Source organism: Anabas testudineus, chromosome 10 (assembly GCF_900324465.2).
Source record: "Anabas testudineus chromosome 10, fAnaTes1.2, whole genome shotgun sequence".
Taxonomy (NCBI): Eukaryota; Metazoa; Chordata; class Actinopteri; order Anabantiformes; family Anabantidae; genus Anabas; species Anabas testudineus.
Genome location: NC_046619.1, coordinates 16,575,263 through 16,594,072, shown reverse-complemented (window position 1 = coordinate 16,594,072; position 18,810 = coordinate 16,575,263). Strand labels below are relative to the sequence as shown.

The 18,810-nt window shown below is 39.8% G+C and overlaps 1 protein-coding gene across 3 annotated transcripts in view; it reads left to right on the top strand.

The window, feature by feature from the left end:
- The window catches only part of enox2 (ecto-NOX disulfide-thiol exchanger 2), a 146,131-nt gene that overhangs the window by 122,255 nt on the left and 5,066 nt on the right, over positions 1-18,810 (top strand). For all 3 annotated transcript variants that reach the window (XM_026358274.1, XM_026358272.1, XM_026358273.1), the window contains 7 exons: positions 1,463-1,675; positions 4,367-4,473; positions 9,076-9,190; positions 12,462-12,649; positions 14,354-14,494; positions 17,636-17,692; positions 18,524-18,629. In XM_026358274.1, the coding sequence (XP_026214059.1) occupies positions 1,463-1,675; positions 4,367-4,473; positions 9,076-9,190; positions 12,462-12,649; positions 14,354-14,494; positions 17,636-17,692; positions 18,524-18,629 (927 nt within the window). The remainder of the gene's footprint in view (positions 1-1,462; positions 1,676-4,366; positions 4,474-9,075; positions 9,191-12,461; positions 12,650-14,353; positions 14,495-17,635; positions 17,693-18,523; positions 18,630-18,810) is intronic.

Genomic DNA, 18,810 nt, shown 5'->3' with positions numbered 1-18,810 from the left:
CATCCTTTCCATTTTGTCTCTGCCACTTTTCTTTCACCCTCCTCTCAGATTTCCGCCGGGTTTCTGGCTGAATAAACTTGTTTCACTAATGAGCAATGGCACTTCCAGGTCTCAGTCACAGTTGCCTGATAACAAAATGGCTGTGACTTTCTGTCTCTCTACCATCTGTCTGTGTCTTTTTCAGTTCTCTCTTCACTTGCCCTGGTGTAAAAAGCTCGAACACTATGCTGTTTTCGCCAACACTCGTGTTGCAGAGTTAGGTTTACCTTTCTGCTGAATCTACCACTCAGTTGAAAAAAATGAGTTTAGCCATTTTCAGTGCCAGTTTTATCCCTGAACTGCAAACCCAATTTCTGCTTTTGATGACAAGAAGCTCACAGATAAACTTTTTAAGTCCCTCAGATGTGATTGAAGTTCATAATGTTGTTTTTTGTAACCAATATGACAGTTTGTCGTATTTATAGCTCACTTCCTTTCTCCTTCCTCTCCCCTTTCTCTTGAGTTCTCCTCTCCTTTTCAACCAGAAGAACAACTGTCTGTGTATCCCCTTGTCATTGTTCGCCTCAGTTGTTTTTTTTTTCTTCTTCTTTTCAGTGTCACCTTGTTCATTTTAACCTTGATTGTACCTAGTTTCCATTTAAAAAGACAAACTGTACAGAGCAGTGTCTGAGGAGACATGGTATCAAATGAGAGAATGAGAAAAGAAAAGTCTCCTTCCACTAATTCTCCACTTCGGAGAGAACTCAGGTTTGTTTCTTTATTACCCCCCAAGCAGAAGTCAAAGATAAGTGGGTCTGGCCCATGGCCCTATTGTTTGCTCATCTGTCCAGCGTTTTTAGAAAGAACTGGGTGGACCTGAAATGTGATTTTGCTTTCACTTCTTTGTTCCCTGGAATATTCTCAAAGGCCTTGATAATGTACATTGTGAAGATTTTTCATGGCCATAACCATAACAACTATTACAAAATCCTGGCTCGAGAGGAATCCTCCCACCATTGTCCTTTATACCAATACAATCAATTTACCCAATGGAAAAATGACTTTTACTCTCTGATTTCAAAAGAAGGATTGTAATTGCTATAATTGCTTAGACATATAGTAATTTCTGTCTTGTCTATTTGAGTTTTATGAGATCATTATGAGCTAACATGAATATCTCATCTGTCCTGTGCTAATAAAAAGTGTTTCATGCTAGGAGATTTATTACAGGTTATCTGTATTTGCTGTAACTGCATATTGTAGAAATGACAGTACCTGTTATCTGATAAAAAGCAGGGAATAATTTACAGCCTCATAGATTATGACTAAATGTTCCCTCGTACAGTGTTTCACAGTCCCTTCAGCTCACCTGTTGTTACTTGGAGCACCTTACATATCCTCGGAGTGTACAGAAAATATTTATTTTTACTTTCCTGTATAGATCCTGACTTGTACTTTTTCTCTGTCCTCACCTCTTGGCCAGACGACAGCAAGTTTCCCGAAGCGGTGCGTGTGCTCTTGACCTGGCTCGAACGAGGTGAAGTCAACCGCAGGAATGCCAACAACTTCTACTCCATGATCCAGTCCTCCAACAGCCACATCCGTCGGCTGATGAGCGAGAAGAGTCAGCATGAGAAAGAGATGGAAGAGGCCAAAGAAAAGTTCAAGACTGCTCTGGCTGGCATCCTGGCCCAATGTGAGTTTGACATGCTCAATCACACACCGTCCAGACTTGAATGTATAATTCAATATAGACTGGAAACTGGTTTTTAATTAGAGATCACACTGGGAGAACAACTATTTTAAAGTTTACCACTAGCATCCTCCTGGCTGTGAAGCATATGTGCAGGAGGAGATAAGAATCTTTCCTTGGCTAAGGTTCTGGTCCAGCTTTTTTATTTTAAACACCACCACATACCACATTAACATATCATAGCTTACAGTGCATTGTACAGCTTGGCAAGTCAAGACTGTTGGGCCTGGACTGTTCAAATCCATCAAAAAGTAAGTATGTTTTGTTCCCAGCCTCATTGACTCTCACAGAACATGTGTGCACAGTGTAAATACCTAGGCAATGCACGTTGCAAATATAAAAGGTGTTGGGTTTAATGGCCTCATAGAAGCCATCTAGTTTTGTATTAATTTGTTGTTGGGAGGATGCCTTAAAGGTAAGTTTCATTTCATTTTTTTTTACAGTGTTGTCTCTGATATCACTCTAAACCAAAAGGGGATTCAGTGCCCTGCTGCTCTTTTTATTGTTTTCAAGATGCACATTATTCTGAAAAACAAAGGAATAAAACCCAGGTAGCGTTGCTGAATGGAGAGTGTGATATTATTCAGGTTGCCTTCGGATGAAAGTAGTAAGTGGTGCAACACATTCTTTGCATGAATACAAAGTAGGACAAACATGTACAGTAAATACATGCTTGGCTCATTTAAGCACATGAAAGGGCTAAAGCAAACTATGCTGTTCCATTACCCACCTTTTGGCTTTTACTATGCAGCTGTTGGTTTACACCACAGCCTGCGGCACTTTGACTCCACGTATCTTACCACATGCATGTTAAATACGGTATAACGTCAACATCCTTTGTTTGTAACAGAGACAGAAAGAGACAGAGTTCATGTCCTTGTTTTGTCGACCATTTCAGCCCATACAAAAACATTCCTATTCATGAGTGAGCCTTCCTTTTTGTGCGATGTTGGTCATATTAATGGTAGTTTGGCCTCCTGTGAAGAGGTTTTACACGTTTCACCCGGGAACAATATGCCAAAAAAAATCCAGCTTCTTCCAGCTGCCATCTGCATAACTCTGTCTCAGTTGAAATATATCACCTTAACGCGTCCTAAAGGGCCAGTTTACGCAAGGTACAGAAAACATACCCACAGTTAATCTTTAGTAGTGTCGAGCCAAGAAAATAGTTTTCATTTTATGTGCCCTTATTTTGAGGTATTGTCTTTTTAATCTTCCACAGCTACCTCACTACAACAAAGGCTCAGCTGAAAAAAATACTTTTCCATCATCTTTTCCAATTAGACACAATGTCCAGTTTTCTAAACATTATATTTAACTACTACCAGTAGAAAATAAACACATTTTAACAGACAAATAATTGTGTGTAAGCTCACAGCCCTGAAAGTCTGTTTGTACCCATTCTTCTCTTCTCTACCTTCACCATTGATCTGCTCCATCAAATTACAGGATGCTGGGAAGATGCTATTGATTCCTGTACTGTTCTATCTCACATGCTCTGCAAACACACACACACACACACACACACACACACACACACACAGACACAGACACACACACACACACACACACACACACACAGACACACACACACACACACTCAGTTAGATGGTGGTCTTATTGACTCCCCTCGCCGTGTGCATTAGAAGTCTTGGGGTGCACAGACCACACACACATGAAAACATACAGTATACATAACAGAGAGAGGAATGACTGTATTGTCACAGAACAGCTTTTGTCGTACACATCAGACTCAGCTTAGTCTGTTGTGAGGTTTTTCCTTTTACAGCTGCATTAAACCTTTAATTTTCAAGGCTTTTACACTTGCTGCTGTTCATTTTCTACGTGTCTGCATCAGGAGCACTCTTATTTCAACAAAGTGTCCTTGAGGTGTCCTGGTTTAGCTGCACAGTGGTCAACAAAGGCAGATTTAAAGAAGATTATTTTTGGCAGATGCCAGTTGCTTAGCAAAATGTGCTGTGTTAAATAAATGTTACATAAGACAAAGAGTCTTCTGCCATAGTAACAACACCATTAGCCTTTAATTAGACACTCCAGGTCTCAACATACTGATGTGTAGCAGGTAAAATGTTTACCATTATCACCTAAATAGAGTCGAGACTGACAGGAATGTTGACCTATAACTGAAACAGTTAGTGAATTTAGAAAATGTATTTCCTATTAAATTACATATCAAGGAAAATATGTCAACTATATCACATATTGTTTTGAACTTGTTTCAAATTTAAGATTAAATGACTTTAAGATACACTGTAGTACATAACCTTGAACAGTTTCTGACATAATATAGATAAAGACCGCCGAGTCACACTGATAATAATAAAGATCGATCAGCAGAACAGAGCATTATAGGAAGAATGTAAAGAATGTGTGCTTTATTTAACTTTTGTAATGGGAAATAACCAACCATCTACAAGATGATGCATTAGCATCAGTTGGTAAGTCACACGCTTGTACACACATATAAATGCACACACACACACACACACAGTAGACAGTTCTTTACATCCCTAGTTGACTCCACTTTCTCACTCCTCTGCTCCTCCCCACCTGCCCTCTGTCTTTCTCTCTCTCTCTGGATGGTCTCTGGTCCTTCCCCGCATCCCGCCACAGTTGAACAGATTGTGTCTGTATTCCAAGCTGCTTCCAAACAAAAGGCATGGGACCATTTCTCCAAAGCTCAGCGCAAGAACCTGGACATGTGGCGCAAACAAACAGAGGTTGGTACACTTTGATTTCATTCCTTTGTTCATATTATTTATGGAAAAATAGACTTTATCTCGTTTTGTTCTACGCTTGTCTTGTTATAAAATTCTTAATTTGATATTGATAGTTAGAATGCTTACATCAGGGCTACATGGTACTCAAACAAGAGAAGAGAAAATAGGTGAAAAGAGCAGAACCCTTGTTACAGTAAGTACAGTGAATGAATCCAGTGTACAGAACAGGTGCCTGCTCACTTCAGCCAATGTGAGATCCAGATACTCTCAGGTCCAAACCTCTGCCCCTTCCTCTTCCCCTCCCTCTACCACTACCTTCCCATCTGAAGGGATACAAGCTGCTGGGTGAGTTTTCAATCTCTAACGTTGTCCAGGACACAGGTAAATCTGTACAAGCTTTTTTCCCCCTGCACCAGCAAATTTGAACTTTTCTTTTCCCCCAGCGAATAATTAAGGAGGAACATTTTGAGACTTAAAAGCATATTCATTTTCAAATCTAACAGCATTTTTATCATCCACTTTCTGCTCGCCATTTTCTCTCTGCCAAATGGATCATTAATTAGCATGATGATGGGTTGTATGTAATGGAGGGTCTGGAGTGTGTTGCAGTCCTGGGTCTAATGGACCATATATGATCATTTCTGATTGGTAAGTTTTTTTGAACCTCAGTATGAAAAGCAACTGATTTAAGGTGTAATTTAGAGTCTAATTCAAACATGCACACACACAATGACAGAATCTTACACAGCAGACGCATCAATCAACTTGTACAAAAGCCTTCTCTTTAACAGGTAGGTGTTTCAAAGCATAATTGTTGCTCTGATGTTCCAGTTTGCAGCAGAATCATGAAAATAGTCACATAACTAATCTAATACTTAACCATTCTGTAACAGCAAGTGTTGTTGATGAGTATGTAGGAAGCTAGATGATGCATGTTTATATGTAAATGCTTGAGTCCTTGCCCGGTTGTTGATGTCAGTAAAGACTACAGTTGTATTGTTGTCTTTCCTTGCACAGATCTCGAGGGTGTCTTGGGGATCTATTCATTGGATGATCACTCTCTTCTATATATAGACACTGTAGCAGAAAGTATTCAAATCTGTTACAGAGATTCCACCTTATAGAGTTGCTCTACATACACCAGGGAGTATAGCATGACTATACATGAATACAATATGTTGTCATTCAGAAAACAGTTATGAAAAATCTGACATCCTGGTTGAAACATTCTTTGCCGTTTTAATCTCTTCCAACAGGTTCACAAATATCTAACAGCTGTGAGACTACACACACCTACTAAATAATACACCCCTGTAAAATATAATAACATATAAGTTAATATTGTTGCCTAACCTAATATGATCTCTACTGTTTTTAGCAAAAGCAACTCTCAAAAGTATCCATAGCTACACTAGATGCTCAGAAACAAACATTTGTCAGGCAGAGTTAGCAACCAGCTGATGAACACAGTGGAGCGTTCAGCTACTAAAGAGACAGATGCTTTTCTCAGGAGTTGGTACATAGAAAAAAAAAAGAGCAGCTATTGGATTAAAAATTTGTCAAGTTGCCAGAAATATGACTTCAAATGAATGCCACTGTTGCTCTGTTTTCTCTCAATGTGTTCTTAAGCAACTGTTTTCTAAAGCTTTACTGTACCAATAAGGTTAAGTCACAATGTTGTATTTACAGCTGCTGCCCCTCAGTGGCCAAACTTTGCTTATTGTGTGAATAAAGCTGCATTAGACATTATTTTAAACCACTGATCTTTAATGAAACCTCACACAATCGCGTATCCACTACAAACATCAACTTGAGCTTAAGTCCAGTATTCACTTTCTCTGATCCCGTTGACACCACCTTGTGACCAACATATCTGAAACTACTTCCTTGCAAAGTGTAAATTTCCTTGCCACAGACTTGTTTTCTTCAGCTCTCTGTCATATATTGCTGGAGTGGGAGAGCACACTCAGGTTGTCTGAGCTGGAAACCACTGCCTTTGGTTAGATTTGTGAGGGGTGATAAGAGCTGTTAGACGCAACCATACATTCTGTGTGAAGGTCAGAGAACCAAAATAATAGGCTGAAAGTGTCAAAAAGCTGGATAGAGCTGCAGTGGAGGGTGCACAACTAGTAATTCTTTTACAAGGAGTGATTTGACTCAGAATCACAGATGCCTGAATGTACATGTTTTCACATTGATCATATCGACCTGCCTTAGAGGTGGCACTGTATAGGACTGGAAAAAGCATAGGTAAGTAAGTGCAGTTGCTCAGGGGTAGTTTATCATCAAATAGGCAGCCAGTTTCTCTCTCAGTCATATTGTATATTCAGTATGATTCTCTAGCCTACAGGTGAAAAATGGAGGAGCGGGCCACGGTGTTGAGTAGCTGCAGCTCCCAGGCAGAATCAAACAACAGCTGCCTCCCTCTATCAGTGTTTTTATGTGCTGTGTTTATTCACGATGTGTGTGTGTGTGTGTGTGTGTGTGTCCACACACACCAGATGGTTTTGTGCCTGCATGTGTGTGTAGAGTACCTCTTTGACCTCTGCCACGGGCTCCAGCTGATAACGTCAGCTGACAGATGGTTGTACGTTTATTTATTTACTCTTGGGCAGCTTTTTCCTCCTTTTAGCTTTTTAGGGTGATTTTTATTGTATGATGTTGTGAATGTTTCATTATACAGGCACTTGCATCTGTTTGGACTCGTAGTGTTTGTACATATGTTGCAGTACATTGTGTTGTAAAGTGAGACACATTCCACATCATCTGGAAGTTGACTCATGGCAACTGGACGTCCTTCTTGTTAGGTCAAAACAAGTCACTACTCATCCAAGTAGCTTCGTCCACGTCATTTATTCTGTGATAAATTCCTAAAGGTTACTAAGGGTCACTTAAGTGATATAATTTAGCAAAGCCAAAGTACTAATGCACAAATCTCTCATTTACTCATTTAAGCTTTAAATTAACCGCACTGCATCAAAAACCCCTTTGTTGTTACAGCATAGCTAGTTGTGCTCTCAATGCTCTTGGTCCATTAGCATTAGGTATTTTTGCTGTTATATAAGACAGTGTGTACTTGTAGTGCAAACTGCTGCTCACATCAGGGAATGAAGGCTGGATGGTATTTAATAACCCATGCAAGCACATATTCTCATTGACCTTATGGCCATAGTTTGGTGTCTGTGTGTAATGTATTATACTGCCTGTCCAAATAAGAAGTCACACAGTCTAATATGTAATTGGACCGCCTTTAGCTTTGATTACTGCACGCATTCACCATGGCATCATTTCGATAAGCTTCTGCAATGTCTCAGCATTTATTCACATCACAAGTTGCGTTAATATTGCTCCAAGATCTTGTATTGATGATGGGAGACTCAACCCACTGCACAGTGTCGTCTCCACCAAAGATTCTCAATGTTAAGGTCTGGAAGGTCTATGTGAAAATGATATGTCATGCTCCCTGAACCACTGTTTCACAATCTGAGCCCGATGTATCTCAGTGTTTTCATCTTAGAAAATGCCCAAGTCATCAGGGGATAAAAAAATCCAGTGATGGAATAACTTGGTCATTCATATTCAGGTAGTCAGCTGACCTCATTCTTTGAACACATAACGTTGTTGAACCTAGACCTGACCAACTGCAGCAGCCCCAGATCATAGCACTGCCCCCACAGGTTTGTACAGTAGGCACTAGACATGATGGGTGCATCACTTCACCCTCCTCTCTTGTTCACCTGATGCTCCCATCACTCTGAAACAGGGTAAATCTGGACTCATCAGACCACATGTCCGTCTTCTATTGGATAGTTCATAACCCAGTTTTAGTAGTTTCATCAATCTCCTTAGATGTTTTCTTTGCTTGATGACAATAATTTGACCCTTCTGAAACAGATTAACATCTTTTCCACGACCACAAAATGTGTCTTCTGACATGGTTGTTTAAGAAAAGTGAGAAGCCACTCACTGCATCATATAGGGTTAGGTATGCTCTGCATACAAAACTGGGCAGTTCTAACTCATTTACAGCCACTCCGAGTGGGTTGATCTCAGTCTTTAAACCATTTTCATATGATCTTCTGGTCACTGGTCTCAAGACAGATGTAGTCATTACTCATTACTCAGTCTTTCTGCAAGGGTGAAATTAAACAGAGAAGGTATTTTACTGTTGCTGCAGCTGCTAACGTGAAACAGTAAATATGAAATATGACGTGCACACATATCATCAACATCTTGCTCTGTTGTTGTGAATCAGTGTCCTCTCAGGAGCTGTATTCGTCAGTGTACTTATCACGTATTTCAGCTGTTATAATGTTCTGTTTTCTCTAACTTACAAGAACAGTGAAGTTAAGAGCTGTGGGATCTGGCTATATTTGTGCAACCATCTGCCCTATCCAGAGGAGGAATCCATCCTTTTCATCTCTTCAGCTGCACTCCTTTGTTCTGTGCTGATCTGTTACACACATTGCTTAGAGCTAATACTACATTAGAATTGAAATATATAAGGTTACCTGAAGGATTATCCTACTCCTACTAGCACCTGCTAAAACCTGAATCACCAGTGCAGTTCTGACCCACCCCTCTTGCCATTGTGTTTTGCAGGAGATTAGAAACATGCACAATGAGCAGCTGATGGGCATCAGACGAGAGGAGGAGATGGAGATGTCTGATGATGACATGGAGGATGCACCTGACACCAAGGACTCTGAGGACTCGGGTAAGCATACTCTCTCTCAGTTCAAGACTTCCATCAAAAAACAGACAACTCCACATGAACAACAAAACACAAAGTACATAAAGATTCTGAAATCACCCATGCTTGTTGGGTTGATGTAGATACATTAAGGCTAAATGACTTCCACTCCCGTCCACCCTTGTGAACGTACATAATTCCATATGCGTGTGTGAAACTGTCCACACCTACCACCTACCAGCTGCCATCTAATTACAGATTGGGGTACCACTGAAGTGCCATAATTGTGTGTTTTCCCTCAAAGTAGTCTCTTTGTGTTTGCTGAAGCAACAAAAACTAATGTTGCAACTAATCTCTCAACCCACATTACATAAGCCATAAGTCTAGAGTGGTCACCAGGGCAACATGCTATAACCGCCATCACTACATGTAAGGTCGTCTGTCGTCATGTGTTTTGAAGCTCTCTATGTGTTGTTATGCTCGCTTCATGTACTCCTTCTTCTTTCCTTTTAATCACTCTGATCTCTGCCATTTGCTAATATGACAGCTTCTCTAATCAGCATGCAAATATATGTAAATGCTGTTGTCAACTCAGCCCCTTCTCTTTTTTTTGCAACCTTGCTATTTAGCTATCAGTAATTAGCATTGCCGTCAAAGACCTGTCATTTTTGCTCGATGCTGCAGGATTCGATGTGGTGAGCTGAGGTGTTAATGTGACACTTCTTGGTATTTGTGTTAACAGGCTGACTGTTACGCCCCCTTTACTCGCTAACCTTTAAGCGAAGGGGCATGTTTACACATCAGCCAGCCCTGCTGAAAACACCTGTGTTATGACTGCAGCCTCTTAAAAAGCGAATTGATGCTCTGCATCTGAGTCATGTACAGAATAGAAAGCAAAAGAACTGCTTGTGTGTGTGTGTGTGTGTGTGTGTGTGACTGTACTCGTGTGTGTGTTTATGTGCACGCTCATGGATATCTGCAGGTCGATAGCGCTGGCTGTTATGTAACAGAAGGGGGAATTGCTCAGAATCTCACCAAGCGGTTGACATCTCTTCGCACCGAGTTGATGAGGCTCTCAGATCAATACTCTTCTCACCTCAAACCTTCATTTTGCTGAGAGAAAAGTACACATAGACACGGCTGGACACACACACACATGCACACACACACACTCACCCAGCAAGAGTTCATTAACACTGCCAATGGTCCTCCATGATAGACTGCAGGCAGCACTCATGAACACCCACACAAAACCTAACCAGACACACTTCCATGGGCACACACAGGATGGGGCTTATCTCCCAGGTCCAGTCAGTGTATTGCACTTTCCCAAAGAGCTTCCCCTCAAGGCCCACAGGAGGAAAGCAGAGCTGATAATACTGGACATCTCTAGAGCAGAGCTGTTCTCTTATAATAACTCCTACTATCTCCTGTCTTTGCTCAATAGGTCAGGTCAGATGTTCAGTAGAGAGCTATTGAACAGAGCTTAACACAGCTTTTAATAGTCCATGTTAATATTAAACTGTACTTTGACATGTAGTTAATATCTAAATGATGCTTTCCCAATAGTCTGAGCAGAGTTTTAGGATTTTTCACCCTTTTGTTTTACGTAGAGGTGTTAAAACATTTGCATAGATTGATTAAATATTATATATCAATACACACAGGCACGTAAAAGATGATGAATAAGATATAAAACAGATTTAAGTGCATATGCCAATAAGATGTAATTGCACTTGAGTTGGAGAGTATTGTGGTGGCAGTCGAGGGTGAGAACTGGGAATGGAAGTTCAGCCCCTGATGGCAAAAGAAAATCTGTTTCTGGAAGTCTGGTCTTCAGGCCTCTGTAGCGTCTGTAGTTGTGCAGACAGGTGGTGGAAGGGATGTGTACTGTCCTTGATAAGATTGCAGGCTCTGCTGAGGCAGCGAGACCTGTAAATGTCCTCTAGTGGAGGCAGGGGCAGGGGGTAGCTGTGTTGATCACCCTTTGAAGAGCTGCTCTATCTGCTGCTATAGAGCTTCCTTACCAGACCGTGAAGCAGAAAGTCATTGTGCTCTCTACTAAGCAGCAGAATGACTCCAGCAGCAGAATTCTCAGAAAGTGGAGTCTCTGTTGCACCTTCTTTGAAAAGTGGAGTTAATAGTCCACTTGAGGTCCTAGCTGATGTGGAGGCCCAGGAACTTGAAGCTGGACACTTCCACCTCCTCTCGCCTTATTTCCAATGGCTAAAGCTCTTAGATGCACAACAGTCTGCCAAAGTTCATTTATGTGTCTTAGTTCATCTCGCTGTCTTAAAGTGAGCATGGCTCAGTTAGGTGACGTCTGTTTTCCTTTCATCTGGATGATGTAATGATATGGTTTATTTGAAAAACCACTCTAGTTTTATTTACTTTAACTCATGTTTGATTAATTATTTGGGATGGTCAGCAGCTCCACATACAGTATGTTACCCATTAGCCTCCATAGTTAGCCACCATAGCTGTTGAATTCATCCAAAGTTGTCCCTGAATTCAAATTCATTTAAGCTGCTGATCCTGTTTTCATTGTTTTTAACTCTTTAATCTTTAGCTTTGATTCACCTGATTGAGGCACATCACAGAAAATATATCCTCCTTTGATTGGATGCGTCTGAATGATTGGATGAGTCATAGTTACTGTAACTTCCCCCCAACAGGATTTTATTCCACACGTTTGTGTCTTTTGATGTTTGATTAAAGAACCACATGTTGTAATATTGCTTTTAATCATTTGTACTAATGAGTTTCATACTGATTTCAGTTTCAGTCATGTTAAAACTGTTTATGGGAAAATTAATGGAAACGATTTAAATATTGAATAGATATTAGATGAGATTTAAAGTCAGGCTTTCAGGAACTTATAGATACAGATTATTGATATGAAAAGGTTTGTGCTAGAGTAGCAGGCAAGAGATATTTATATCAGCAGACATCTATGAAGAGGATATTTTGTATTTCAAGAGGCTTGAAATTTGCATAAAGTAAAACTGAGCTCTACTTTTTTGCCATTATACTAGGAATCTTAATGTTTTAATGCTAATCTTCTCACCATCCTCATCCCTGTGCCTGCTCTCACTCAAATGAACAAAGAGGGTTTCAATCACTGCAACTGTGAATCAGACATACTTAGATATTGTAGTGTTTTCTTTAACATGCTACACTGTATGTATACTACTACATACTCCTACTCTGAGGAGCAAGATATTGAGTCACACTGGCTGGACAATAATTATAGATAACAGATGATAAACGTCACATTCTGCTGTGTTCTCTGTAGGCGTTTCCCAAGCAGAAGCTTTGAAGGAGGAGAACGACTCTTTGCGCTGCCAGCTGGATGCCTACAGGAATGAGGTGGAGCTGCTCAAACAGGAACAGGGCAAGAACCAGCCAATGAGGAGTGAAGAGGACAGCACGCACTCTCAGCAACTCAGCTTCCTACAGCAGGCTCTGCAGGGCATGCAGAAGGTAGAAGATGCACGCGCACACACACAGCACCTTTTTTCCCAGCCATCTATTCAACAATGAGTTTAATCTGCTATTCATTTCTGATGTGCACCGCGTTCTTTCTAAGTACAAGGTCGCTCGGGTTGACCCATTGAATTTTTTATGCACGATGAAAAACTTGACTGTCATTTTTTCATGACACCAAGCACTTTGAAAGAAAACCAGGGTTTTTCTGGGAACAAGTAGAAAAGTACAGCTGTCTGGAGCAGCTGTTAGGCTTTTATGAAGACTTACTTTAGGTATTGAAAAACTTATTCACTGTTGCAATATGCTTTATTTTGGATTTCAGGGTTCTGTGCTATGATTTTAAAAGCTTGTAGATACTTCTTGGAACGAACCCAAGGCTATTAGCACAATTTCAGACAATTTATTCAAAGAAAGATAATGAAAAGTATTGGATTTTCTTTCTTCCTTTGAATATGTGACTTGAATGTCATTGAGTAGGTTTCCTCCTGAATGTCGATGAAGAACATTTTCAGTCTTACATAGTCAAATGATTCTATCTCAGTGCTTGTTTTCTGCATTGGTTTATTGACTATATTTTTTAATATATTCATAAAATACATCAGGGAGAGAACAATAAAGTGTTTATTTCCATTGTTATATCTGGTGGTATGCTGTCCATCCTTTATCAAAACGTTCATATTCTAACATTAAGATTTAATCTTTCCCTGTGTTTTACTGGCGTCTGCCGAGGAGAGTTTGGAGAATGATCAGCATAAACTCAGGATGCAAATGTGATCCAGAGGAATTAGAGATTTTCCTTATCTAGTTAGAGGTTCTAGGAAAGGAAAGAGGGTCGTTGTCGTGCAGATTATAAAGCCCTCAAGTTCACCTATGAAATCAGGTGATGTTATTTTAATATGATAAGATGTTATGCTATTGATGAGTTTGGTTTTATGCTGATGTGAAGCTCTGTGAATTGCCAATGTGTATAGAAAGTGCAATACAAGTAAAATTGACTGGACTTGACGTTGGTGTACTTTTTAAATACTAAAGAACTACTAAATTGAGTCATTCTAGCCTTTACCAAGTGGTGCTCACTTAGCTAGCTGTCACAGGTAATGGAAATTATGATTGATTTATGTTTAGAAGAAGCGAATCCATTAGGGCCCTGCTGTTCATTTCTGCTTGCAGAGAGCAATTACCTTTCCAACTTACGTCTCTCATGGTGTGTTTATGAAAAGATTAGGTGAATGGATTAAATGAATTGGAAGACACTGAAACTGGATACCTCTTTTTGACAGGGTCCACTTGTTATGTCACACAGCTACACATATTACAATGAAATATTATCAGTGTGGGGATGACAGGAGGGTCTCATAATACTTTCATATACATGTAATTTTGTGTTTGTAGGTAAAGGATTTTGAAATACACTTCTTGGACATCCAGCACAGTAGGATAAGACAGAGGAGAATACATTTTTTGTCTCTGCAGAAACTACAAAGTTTATTAAAGATATAATTTATGTCACTATGTAATTGCTTTTCAGTGCAAGCTGAAGTATAATTAGCGAAGTAGGGATTACACGCTAAATATTAATAAAACAAATAGCTTATTGTTCCTAGGTTTTCAGAACAGTTTGAGAGCGAGGTAAGTATCATCACGCTTAGTTAATTCACAGTAGCATCAGCGGCTCACTGTTTTCCCTTTGCTTTGCAGCAACTGTTAAAAATGAGGGAAGAATTAAAACAGCGGGAGGCAGAGCTGGAGAAGAGTTTGGAGGATAAACAGCAGCTGAAGAACCAAGTTCAGTCCTTGAAAGAAGGTCTCAGTAACCTGCAAAATACTCACCTAATGCAGGTTAGTTTGACAGAAAACACATTTTTATATACTGGGTTTCCTGAGAATGAGGAACAGTTTCCTTAGTGTGCTGTCATAAAAATGTGGGGTAGTCTCTTTGAAAGTGAACATGATGTAAGAAATTAGTTCAGTGCATTGAAGATACTGTAGAAATAAATCATCAATCATTTGAAAAAGAACTTGGAGAACTTGAATAACTCTAAACTAGTTTAGAAGTTATTTCTGATCATTTATTCAAAATAGCTATTTGTTTGCATCTTTATAATATCAACACTGCAGCGAAGAGCTTTCCACACTGCGGCACCCAATTTCTGACTTCAATCAGTGTTTTAGTTTTCTCATTTTCTCCCTGGGAGTTGAATTCGCTCTTTTTTGACACAAAGTATAATGGATTCTCTTTTAATGGTTAATATCGCACCTTTAAAGTTTTAAGTGGCTCAGTGAAATGATCAGATGATTTTATACAGTTTTTTATACAGAGTATACAGTAATGTTCAGAAAACATTTTGAACCAATCATTTAACATCATTGCATGTAAACATTTTTATAGTCCTTCCACCTCCTTCAAATTAAGCTCTAGATTACTGTGAAAACCTTTTAATGTATTAGTATAACATAAAGCATGAAGCTAATAAATTACTGGTGTCCTGGCTTCAGTGCTGAAATGATTCATTGATTTGACCAAAGAATAATCAGCAGCAAATTTTCTGATGGATTTATTGTTAGTCATTTTTTTGAAGCTAAACCATTAGAACGTATGTTAGTTAAAATCCAAGTTTTAAGTGACATCTTAATGTAACTGTTCACATGAACTTGCACAGTACCTATTTCTGTCAGTGCATTCAAGGTGATCCTCCTGTGCAAATCAATTACCTACACTAACGGATAATAACGAGCAGAAAATCGTGAAGTGTCTAAACATATTTATTCAAATCAAATCAAACTCCATTATTACTCGTCATACCAGGTAAATACAGTTTAATAAGAACCTGTGCTGCTCTACCAGACAGGATTTTTCCCCCAGTTATTGTATCCACTCACAGAACTGCATGTTCTCTCTGTACCAACGTAAAAAAAAACAAGAACCAGATCAAATCAACTCTTTTCCTAACTAGAAACATATTGAGCATAGCTGACCTCAGTCAAATAGCTTCCTTATTTGTTCGACCGACCACGACATCATACATCCATCCCAACATCACAGTTGTTTGCTTACATGTTTGTTAGTTTTTATTTAACAATACCCCATCTAATATTGATCACTGGTGAGTTGTATTACTACACGTCCACGACTAAATGAACTGCACTGTGATGTATAATCTTACTGAACAATTCCCAGCTTTAGGGGATATTTCTGTCCATTAGACGTGTAGTGTTTACCAATGTTTCAGGTGTTGTCCCATGTTACCAGCGTTTGTCCGTGTTCCTTCTGTCTCTGCATAATGAGAGGGAACTGCTGTCATTAAACTGAGCCTCAAGTTCAATTGCTTATTAAATGGGATAATAATACAATCAGAGGCTCTCAGTCCATGTGGGGAGCTGCTCCACGTGTGGTCTGTTTGCTCTAAGATGTAGAGGATGACTGCAGGTTTCCTATAATCCAGGGGTGAGTGAGTAATTTGTGAACAGATCTCTTCTTTGGATCAAACGGACTGACAGAGTTGTCAATGGGAATTTGATTAGAAATGTGTCCCCACAACTCTGAGCCCTGGGAAATATGCTAATTAAATTCCTGCATATGGGCAAACATGAATCATGAGAGGCAGTCTCATTAAACAGAGAAAAAGAAATCAATTTTTGGGTGTGGGTTTCTCTGAAGATTAGCGGTCGTTGTGGGGTGATTTGTCATGTTGGGGAGATTTTTTTCATTTTTTATTTTTTTCCAAGCCATCAGTTCTCCTTCAATTCACTCTCCCTGCTGTCACCAAGCTGTCCACAAACATTACTAGATCAACACCAGTGCAGGTCGTTGAGGCTATTAACCTTCGTCATGTTGTTATTATGATCATTAATCCTTTATAATTTTTTCCTTGTATATTTTAGTGCTGCCATTAACAATTCCTTACAGTGTTGATTGATGTCTTGGCTATTTTTCTAATGCAAGGGGTGACTTATTACTGCTTCTATGAAGTGGGGGACAGTTAAAATTGGTGCAGCTAAGATGTCCTGGCCTTCAGGTCCTAGTACGATGTAGTAGTAGTAGTAGTAGTAGTACGACTACTAGTAGTAAATGTCCATGTCATCCCAGTGTGTTATACAGGCTTGTTCAGCAAAAATAACAAAATGTACAAAAACTGTTTCCAAACTGAGACACCGTGACATGACCAGTGTTATTTTCCTGAACTGTACAAAGAAGAGCAACAGAAAACAGCTAAAGGCGTCAGTATGATTCAACCAGTGTGTTGATGGCCCAGCAGCGTCTCGACTCCCTCGCCCAACACGTCTTTTTATGCGATGTTGCATCTGACAGTTTTTGCTTGAAAGTAACCACATTTTGAATTTAGCTTCTTTCTTTTTTTTATTTCTCACGTTTGCACCAATGAGTGCAACACTATGAAAACCTTCAAAGAAAGACTGTCCGAATGTGGGCGCTCTTATCAACTTATTTTAAAAACATAATTGCATCTCAGCCCTCACTGATGTCACCCTGCTTTCAAGCCTTTTTTTTTAAATGCAAGCAGATGACACATCAAACAAACGAGTCCCTTTCAACTTTCTGCGTCTAACACATAAGCTGATGTTCATTTGTAAAATTGGTGCACTTTAATTAGATCTATAGTGTGTTTAGGGTGAAAATAATTTAAATGACAATTGATGTCTTCACAATATCAACGCATGCTCTTTTAAAAACATTTTCTCCATCCGTCATTATTTCAGCAAATTCCAAGAAATCAGGAGACACACAGTGCTTGTTAAAAAGTTATTCGACAGTAGAGTTAATTATATCCACATGGTTTTTAGTGTTTTGGTTTTTTCAAAATCAGAAATCTTTGGACAGTCTTCCAGAGCCATGTAAACAGTGCTTGTATTTGTCTGAGTTCGCACACCAAGCTGTAAGCAACCACACTCGCCCATCTGTCTACATTAGTGCTCAGCTTGTTTCTCAGTGGCTTTTCCTCATATGTTTCTAATGTGCCGCAGCTGGAGATGTCAAAGCAAGATGACAGAGGCAGCGAGGAGAGTCCTAATCAAGCCAGTGTAAGTGGAAAAAAGGTTGAAACCCTCCCCACACCTCTCCACGTATTGTTTTGTGTCCTCGTTCTCTCTTCTTCTAACCTCTTTCACTGACATGACAGATCATTACAGGCCAATCCAGTTCCCTGCGACTGCATTTGTCATTAAATAAATCAGCCACACACAACCGGGCTAGGAGATAAAGGGGTTATGAAGTCAAAATGTTTTGCGCACACACGCCTACACACCCGAACGCTGACACACACTCACAGGGTGTTATGGATAGATAAAAAACAGAAAACCGCCACTAGGCGTCTCACACTTTGAGGGGAAGTGCTGCACACAGTACTAGTATGTAGGACAACAAACAGACAAAACTCTTCAGTTATTCCTCTGTCTTTTTTCTGCCACCTGTCAGAGATCTGAAACTAACAGCTTGATCATTTGCCTTCCAAGTCTCTTCTCCTCTCCCTCAATTTGTTCCTTTTACACTCATCTATTTGTGCGTGTGTGTGTGTGTGTGTGTGTGTGTGTGTGTGTGTGTGTGTGTGTGTGTGTGTGTGTGTGTGTGTGTGTGTGTGTGTGTGTGTGTGTGTGTGTGTGTGTGTGTGACATGCATTTCATGCCTTGATCAGAAGTATAGCTGCTGGCTGAATATTCTCCCACACCTCATTATCCTCCTCCTTATTGTCTCTCCTCATTGATGTGTTGGTGGAGAAACTTTCTGATTTGTTCATTCGCGCATTTTCCCATGGATCAGCTTAAATTTAAGCTTGTTCACTTCATGTCAGCAGTAATCAAACAGCGGCTGGTTGCAGATTCATTTAAGGTAACACTGTCTATTTATGTGTGTAGGAAGCTGCAGTATCAACAGTGGTGTCCTGCAGCCAGGAGAAGGAAGGTCCTACAGAGAAGCATCCACCAAGTCCTGTCCACTCTGAGAGGGAGGCTCTGCTAGTTGGTACGAGCCCATGTGTATTATTATTATCCATTCTTAGGAATTACATTTCCTGTGTCAGTTCATTTGTAGTAATTTTGGGAATATTCATCACAAAAGCACAGTATTAAAACTATAACCACCTTTGGAGCATCAGTATGCTTCAGATGATCTACATTGTAGACTGGAGGTAGGCTTTCTTCGC